The sequence below is a fragment of the Acanthisitta chloris genome, unplaced genomic scaffold (genome assembly GCF_000695815.1).
Source record: "Acanthisitta chloris isolate BGI_N310 unplaced genomic scaffold, ASM69581v1 scaffold4212, whole genome shotgun sequence".
Lineage (NCBI taxonomy): Eukaryota > Metazoa > Chordata > Aves > Passeriformes > Acanthisittidae > Acanthisitta > Acanthisitta chloris.
In genome coordinates, this window is record NW_008662021.1 from 2667 (window position 1) to 11273 (window position 8607).

At 37.0% G+C, this 8607-nt stretch overlaps 1 protein-coding gene across 1 annotated transcript in view; it reads left to right on the plus strand.

The window, feature by feature from the left end:
- Positions 1–8113, plus strand: part of NAPG (N-ethylmaleimide-sensitive factor attachment protein, gamma) — a gene marked incomplete at its 5' end in the record, with an annotated part of 9090 nt that extends 977 nt beyond the window's left edge. The window contains 10 exon segments of the mRNA XM_009070426.1: positions 276–360; positions 1342–1359; positions 1927–1957; positions 2461–2570; positions 2703–2769; positions 3421–3491; positions 4612–4690; positions 5201–5280; positions 6724–6853; positions 7834–8113. Of these exon segments, the coding sequence (XP_009068674.1) occupies positions 276–360; positions 1342–1359; positions 1927–1957; positions 2461–2570; positions 2703–2769; positions 3421–3491; positions 4612–4690; positions 5201–5280; positions 6724–6853; positions 7834–7983 (821 nt within the window).
- Positions 8114–8607: the final 494 nt, after the last annotated feature.

An 8607-nucleotide genomic window follows, 5' to 3' on the forward strand; every position in this document is an offset into this window, starting at 1 on the left:
ATGAGTGAGTTTCAAAATACAACTAAACATGTTGTGCACTATGTAGGACACTGTGATGGAGAGAAGTGACATTGATAATAAGTGTTTTTCATGGTTACAAAGTGACTAGTGATGTAAGGAAGACTGTCATGGGATTTTGGGGAAGACATTGGTAAACTCTAAGCATTCATTTAAAGAGTCTGTTGGCATCTTTAGGTAGCTAAACTCTAGAGCAGAAGTGGTGGAAAGAGGACAATGGCAGGCTGTAAATAAAAACTGAATTTGCTTTCTTGCAGCTGTTGCTTTCAAGAATGCCAAGCAGTTTGACCAGGCAAGGGAAGCCTGTTTACGGGAAGCTGAGGCACATGAAAACAACAAAGCGTATCTTTTCACTGATTGATATTCCTTTTCTCCAAGAAGCATCCTAGCAGCTACCTAGATCGAGTAATGGGGGTTGGTAGAAGGTTAATATATTTGAACATTTTGTCAGTCTAACAGAATTGTTTACTAAAAGACTGTTCTGTGTGCTCTGAGTGGGAAAACTGAAGAACTCCTGGTTGGAAAATCAGTGTTGTTTCCAATAACATCTGGATCAATAAGCTGATGACAGGTGCCTAAGATGTCTAGGTACTGCTTCAGAGACTTAATTTTTTTAAAAATACATACAAATGGATAGTATAAGCTAAATGCAACTCTTGACATTATTAAAGTACTTGTAGTACCATTTAATAAGCAGGAACATATTTTAAATAGACGTACTTCTCACAAGTTCATATGCAACTGTGCTTTGGTATGTTGCATTTACTCTGTCCTTAGAATCGTTTATTGTTGACAACTTGCCTACAGATATAGTAGGTTTGATTTGTCTTTATGGAGTTCCTTGGTTTGAAACTAGTAGTTGTATGAGTTGGAACTGTTCAGGTGGTAGAGGAGAAGGTTGCATGGAGACCTCATAGCAGCCTTCCAGTATCTAAAGGGGCCTACAAGGAAGCTGGAGAGAGACTCTTTGTTAGGAACTGCAGTGATAGGACAAGGAGTAATGAGGGCAAACTGAAAGAAGGGATATTTGCATTAGATATTAGGAATAAATTCTTTACTGAGAGGGTGGTGAGACACTGAAACAGGTTGCCCAGGGAGGCTGTGGATGCCCCAACTCTAGCAGTGTTCAAAGCCAGGTTGGATAAGGCAACTGACCTAGTGGGAAGTGTCCCTGACCATGGTAGAGACAACTGGGACTAGATGATCTTTTAGGTCCTTTCCAACCCTTATTATTCTGTGATTCTGTAAGGTTTTGTACTTTTTTTTTTTTCTGCATTATATTTTTGTGACTTTTGTCCTTGACTTTGACAATTTTACTTCCAGTCTCTTCCATGCTGCCAAGTAAGTACAAAAGTGCTGAGTAATCTGAAACAAATTTTTTAACATATGGTATGACTATGAACTGTCATTTTGATCTCGCCATAGTAAGTGGTGTGGTTCAAGGAATTTTCCTGTTTCGAAATCAGTTCAATGGAAGCGTGAGTTAGGAAAGCCTGCAGTAGCCACCTGAAGAAATGATGATTTTGGCACTCTTTGGTACCTTATGATGTCAAATATTTTGTCTTAGATGAACTTCTCATAATTTTGAAATTCTACGCTGTTGAGCTTATAAGGAAATTTTTAATTAAAGAGTACTTGAAAGCAAGCAGATAATGTCAAATAATCCAAGTATTGCTTGTGGGTCAGATGAGAATAGATTTTTAGTGGGGAGTGTGGTTGAAGTACTTCATTTATGGAAGATAATGTTACATGTGTGTTGTCTCATTAAATAGAACACTTGAAACATCTTCAGAGCATTAAATATTAATAGTGAAGTGATAGCCAGTGCCTGTTAATTTTTGCTTCATAACTGCAGCTTGCTGAAATACACCATCTCTAACCAAATGAAACATTTTTTTTTCTCTGCAGAGCTTATGAACAAGCTGGCATGATGCTAAAGGTATTTTCATTTACTAGTTTTTATTGACTAGTTCTATGGTATAGTGAAGAGTATTGTACACTGGACCATTTTACAAATATATGTAAGCAAATTTCATATTAAAGTGATGCTTTTATGTTGACTCATAGTCTCCACCAACACCTTGAGTAGGTTAGGAAAGCAGCATTTGTATTTGGGGGGAAAAATAGTTTTTCTTTTATAGAAGGAAAGATGAGTGCCTCATGTCAGAGGGTAATGGAAGAGTGGTGCTGCTTTTACTCTAAATTACCACAAATTCATGACTTTTATAAAAGTTTACTACTTATAAGTGAATTTTATGGAGTTGGTGGTCAACTTTCATTAGCTCAACAAGTTCGTGAATAAAAATTAGAATTTGGATAAATAAGGTAAATACCTTAATAAAATAAATAATTTTTTTTATCTAACAAAATAAATTTGATTTGTGTCATTGTGCATAAGCTTGATTGCTGACAGCAGGTTTCCCTTTGACTGTTGCTTTACAGGAGATGCAGAGACTCCCTGAAGCAGTTCAGCTGATCGAGAAAGCCAGTATGATGTACCTGGAGAATGGGACCCCAGATACAGCAGCAATTTCACTGGAACGGGCTGGAAAGTAAGTCTGTGGCATTGGTGGCTAAAATGCATGCAGGACATGGGTATGTCTTTGGTTTCCTTTCATGGTTTTTTGATGCTTTCAGGTAAAAAGTGTTTTCATCTGAAGAGAAATTATTGATGTTTATTACAGGTTAATAGAAAATGTGAGCCCAGAGAAGGCTGTGCAGCTCTATCAGCAAGCAGCGGCAGTGTTTGAAGTAAGTGGGGGATTTTTGTCTTCGGTTTTGTTTTGGTTTTTTTTTCTTTCAGCTATAAAGTCAAGAAAAAAACCAAGATTAGGTTCTAGATTGTGGTTCCTTCCTTTTACATCAGTGGCTGAGTAGTGAAGCTGAAGGCTTCTTATGCTGTAAGGAAGGGGATTATAAAGGTAAAGAGTCAGTTTGCTTTGCCTTTTTGTCAGTTTAGGACTTGACTGAATCTGAATTTTGTACGTTGCCAAGTTTTCTGCCTCTTGTTGGGCAGCCCAGAGGGTCGGGAACATGTCTGCTGTTGAGTCATGGAGTCTAAAATAACTTGAAATCCTTGACGGCACAGAAGAGTTTGCTTGGTGCTCTATCCATCCCATGAGCCCATGATTTGGCTTTTTGCTACCATTCTCTGTTGTCAGTTGTCACGTGTTTCCGGACCAGCAAGTTTGCATGGATGTTACTTTGTTGAGCAGATCCATACAGGAGCTGGCTGTGGAATGTGGAAGCACCAATACCCTTCCATGTTTCCCTTGAGTGTGTGAACTGCTAATACAATAACTTCACAGTTGCTTTAAGTTACAGGTGACACAGATTAAGATTTAGTGGTCTGTACTATGAAAATGAAGTAAGAATTGATGAATTCTTTTTGCTGTTCTCTAGAATGAGGAACGTTTACGGCAGGCGTTAGAAATGCACGGGAAGGCATCAAGACTTCTGGTCAGAGGACGCAGGTATAGCTTCATCCCTTTTTGTTCTTTTAATGTAATTGAATCTGTAACAGTGATTTTGATTGTATTTTTTTTCTTGCTGTTGTTTTGTTTGTGTACTATTGCTTAGTTCTTATGTGAGACACACTTCAAACTAAAATTCATTTTGTGTGGGATATACAGTGTTCATCCAAGACCCACCAGTTTTGTGTTCTGGGATGGGAAAAGCTGAAAGGCTTCATTTCTTTTCTGTTTATTGAATAGCTAGAAAGCACATACAGAAGTTTTCATTAATTCTTCAACTCCTTCAGGAGTTGGTTTATTTTTTTGCTTCCAGCACTAATATGTAGAAAGTACTTGAAATTCTTTTATAGCTGTGGGATGCAAAACAGGAATCAGGTGACTAACCTGATGAAAGAAATCTGTTTGCAGCAGTCTGATTCTGGACTTCTTAAAGTAGAGCGTATCTTGGAGTCTCAGTGGGACAATTTTAATTGTTGATTGCTTGCATCCAACTTGACCTTCAGTTCAGCTTAAACTTGTTTCAGTGAGACATATAGGTGCTTTGTCTGGATTTCTAGCTTTGCTGTTAGGACATTTTATTTCACTGCAGACTTGTAGTCAGGAAAGGAAATTGACAAAGTATTTTGAAAGTCTTCCTGTGAAAGCTGCTCTACATAGCTTAGAACATGTGAAAGAATTGGTTGTTCTGCTGATTCATAGCTCATGTGCAATTGCTAATTTCTAGAATTTGGATATGATGATTCAAAGAGTATTCAAACTCAGAAGTGGCTACTATGACTAAATATTGATAGTTTGTGAACATTAGACTTTTTGATAGCTTTTAGTAACCTCATGACATAGAGAAATGTGTTATGTAACAAAGCATTCATCTTGTACAGTGCTATGAAAAATGAGGCTTCTCTGTGTGAATACCAGAGATGTTCTTAGCATGTATACAGCAGGAACTGCCACCTATATATTTATCTACTCTGTTAGTAAGATCTACTGCTGATTTTTAGTTGGGTTGCTCATTATTCCAGTAGACTTGCCACTCTATTAGCTAAACACTTTGTAATTAGCCTCAGGTTCATTGTGGTGTATTGCTGGCACTGATACTCCTAACTGTTTTTCTGGTTTTTAGGTTAGATGAGGCTGCATTGTCTCTTCAGAAGGAAAAGAGTATTTATAAGGAAATTGAAAATTACCCCTCTTGTTTTAAGGTAAATTCAAAGACACAACTTCTGACAGTGCATTTCAGGGTTTTTTTCTGGGTAGCTAATGACAGCTGATATCTGACTGACCATATGTACCTTTTGATTCAGGGATACGTTTCCTGCTAAATGATGAGACTGTAGTAGTGCATGTTTCCCCAACCTCTAACTGCTTTCTTCACTACTATAATTTTTAAGATAAGATGCTGTTGTCAACAGGAGCTGTCAAAACCATAAATGCATAAAAAATTAAGATGTTATTTAACATAACGAACGACAAAACCTGTTACTTGGTGCAGCAGTTCATTACAATGTTATAGGAGATAATCTGTTTAATAACCAGCTGAGGATATGGCTTTCTGCCATGTTGTTCTGACTCTCTTGTGTCTGTATATTAGAATGATTGTGGATTATAATGACCTTCATGCTAAATATTAGCAGTCTACCATTTTTCTCTTATTTTGCTGCTAATTTCTAAAGAATTAATAGGTTTACTTTGGTTTATTTCTTTTTGTTTAGAAAACTATTGCTCAAGTCTTAGTTCATCTTCATAGAAATGATTATGTTGCTGCAGAAAGATGTGTGAGGGAAAGCTATAGGTAAGTCTGCTTTCTGTCCTATAATTGTAAACTGAGTGTTTCACTGATGTAGATCTATTTTGCTTGACAGTGTTTCCATTGTTCTTTCCTAAATTTTTAACTTGCACTTCTGTTGACTTGCAGCACAATAATAACATTCCCTTGTATATGGCTATGAGGAATTTTTTCCACACTTAACAGGTTTAGCTGTAATTACTACAGTGATTCTTCTTAATGAAACTAAACTAAAAGAACTAGTTATGTGTGACAGGGGAAATGAGATGGACATGAGAAGTTCTTTCCACATTTTTCATTGTTACAAGCTGAGCAGAATACTGTTATGGCTGGGATTCTTGTCGTAGTGATATCCTTTGGGCTGTGTCTTTTCAGATGGAACAGAGACGGATAAGATGTTATAAACAAATGTTTAGGATTAAAAGTGGGTATTTCCAGATGTTGCTAACTGAATTTTAATTTTTTCAGAATGACCCTTAGAAATTTTAAATTCTAACTTGTCGTTACCGTATTTTATGCCAGTTTGAGGATGGAAATATGGAATGGAGTATCGAATAGCAGCATCTCAGTAAAATCAATTAAATTATCTAGTATGGTGATTAAATTGAGAGCTAGATTAATTGTTTTTGTTAAAGAAATGTTTTGCAGCACATGAGTTGCTACATTTCTGGTTATGCTGATTTAGAAGATTTGCCCTTATTACACATTGGAGGGAGAAAAGCAAGATTGCTACTTGTGACTTTTTTTTCTAAGTAGCTGATTTGAACTGAAAGATAATGTAAGAAGCAGAAAGTAGTCAATATGAATACAGTGAAATGAAGCAGGCATTCTTTACACATCCATCAGAAAATTTTGGTGTCAGAATCTGAATTAGTGGTTTGACCTGGTTCCAGAGGCTTTCCCAGCAGCTCTTCATTCAGCTTTCATTAGGACTTCAGTAACAAAATCCTGAAACAACATATTTTTACTTCAGTTGTGTTTTTAGTGAAATGACTTGAACATATGTATAAGCTAAACTATATTTTAGTTTTAGAAATAATTTTTGAAGAACAGGCTTTAAACATCTTGTTCATATTTCCCAAAACTTCAATTTGTATTTAATATATGGAAACTCATTACAGATTTTTTTCTGTATGGAAAGTAGAGGAAGATTTTATTGACTAGTCAGGGAAAAAAATTGAAAAATTCTAATATTCTCTTTCTGTCTTGACTGTGATTGTGATTTTATTCTCAGCATGCAAACTAATGTTGCTGAAAGTTTAATTTTATGTATGTCATTCCTGTAACTGGAGTCATCAAAGTGGTTATAGGCAGTTGTGTGGAATAAGCAGTCTGTCAGTCTTAGAAGCTGCTCACACTTCTGCTGTTAAATCAGTACCATTTAGAGACAACAGCTGAGTGTCAAGTAGATCGCTGAAATGCCCTAGATGAACTCTTAATTTCCTTCAGTATACCAGGATTTAATGGAAGTGAAGACTGTGCAGCACTAGAGCAACTTTTAGAAGGGTATGACCAGCAAGATCAGGATCAAGTTTCTCGAGTCTGTAATTCTCCACTCTTCAAATACATGGATAATGATGTAAGTAAGCAGTTCCTGTGATCTGTTTATTTATTATAATCCTTTTGCTTGTTCAGGTAAAGAGAGATGATTTTTCACAGTAGAGGAAAACAAGAAGAACACAGTCCATGTGTTTATCCTACCCTGACCCTGTGAACTTTAAGCATTATTTTACTTTGCTGCCTGCCAATGATGGTGCTGCCTACCTTTCAGGTGGTTTGAGGCCTTAGGTGAAAGAGCAACTTTGTATGGATTTGCCAAGTTCATTTAACGAGTTGACCAAAATTCAGTCCCCTTCTGCTAGGTTCCTTAGGGACCAGAACAGTTTGCTGCTTCTGCTGTTCCTCAGAAATTGTATATATCAGATAGGTGTGCATAAGCATTACAGAGTATGATGCCTATGGGGTGGCACTGTTGAATGCTTTATTTTTTTCCATCGCTTATTCCTTAACAAGGTACTAATTCATGAAAGATTTTTAATTTTAAGGAAGTAGTTTTGTCCATTTCCTCACCCTTTTTTTTTTAAAACAAAATTGAACTTGTAGATTGGCAGAAGTATAAGGATAGGAGAGGACACATCCATCCACATTAAACCTCGTAACAGTGTTGACTAATTTTACTTTGTTACTATGTTGAATAGTAAAAGTTAAGGTACCAGTGTTGCTGAAAAACAGTTGTAAGACTTTTTTATGTGGTCTATTGCTAGATAATGTATGCAGAGGTGCATACTGGAATTTATTTTTTTTACGTAAAGCTTGAACCAGAGAAGCTTATCGGCTGTGGCCAAATCATTCTCTAATTACCAGTATAAATCAGATCTTGCATCCTATCCTCACAGTGTTCCAGATAGAGGAAAAATGAACCAATGTTATTCTAAGCTGGAAAAATATATCCTGAGAGCAGCATAATGTTTTCTGTACTGAATGTTGCCTGCTTGTTTGTTGTGAGCATCAGTCAATTCTATGATAGTACAGAAATTAAACTTGCCTTGTTATTGTCAGTATGCCAAGCTTGGTCTTACCTTGGCGGTCCCTGGAGGTGGAATCAAGAAGAAAGCACCAAATGCTGCACAAGACAAAGCCAGAGGACCAGCTGCAGGGGGCTCTCATGGTGATGAGGAAGACGATGAATATTCTGGTGGACTATGTTAGCTACAGACTGGGTTGTCTTAAATATCTGACCTATTTGTGATGTTGAGCATATCCAAAGGTTTACCAGATTTACCAGAGCTTCATTGCAATTGTGATATGGGAATCCTGATATTAACTTGGCAGCTTCTGGGTACAGTACAGGAGAAAAAGCATGATTGTACCCATCATCTTGAAACACCTTTGGACTTCATCTCTTACCTGGTAGGAGCTTCCTCAGGGCCCTGCCTTCAGTTGGTGGGAAATATTTGAGAGAATTTTTACTAAAAGCACAGTTTAAAAGAAACCAAAACCCCAGAAGCACTGGAGTGGGGGAAGTGGTACAAAATTTTAAACACTGGATTTCAAGAGCTGACAATTTTTAGTCCCAGCAAGATGTTTGCATTTGTTGTCAGAGTTAAATGTGACATCATTCATCTGCCTATTGACCTCCTGTTTAACACCGTTTAAGGCAGACTCTGCCAGACTGGATTTTTAGTAGTGTAAGCACTAGGGGGAGCATTCAGTTTATTTTCAACATGTTTTCACTCTGCTGGGGAATATTATTTTAATACCTTAGGCTTTGCACCAGTATCCATGCGAGTGTGGAAAATACTAAGTCAACTAGTTTGAAATTATCTTTCCTCT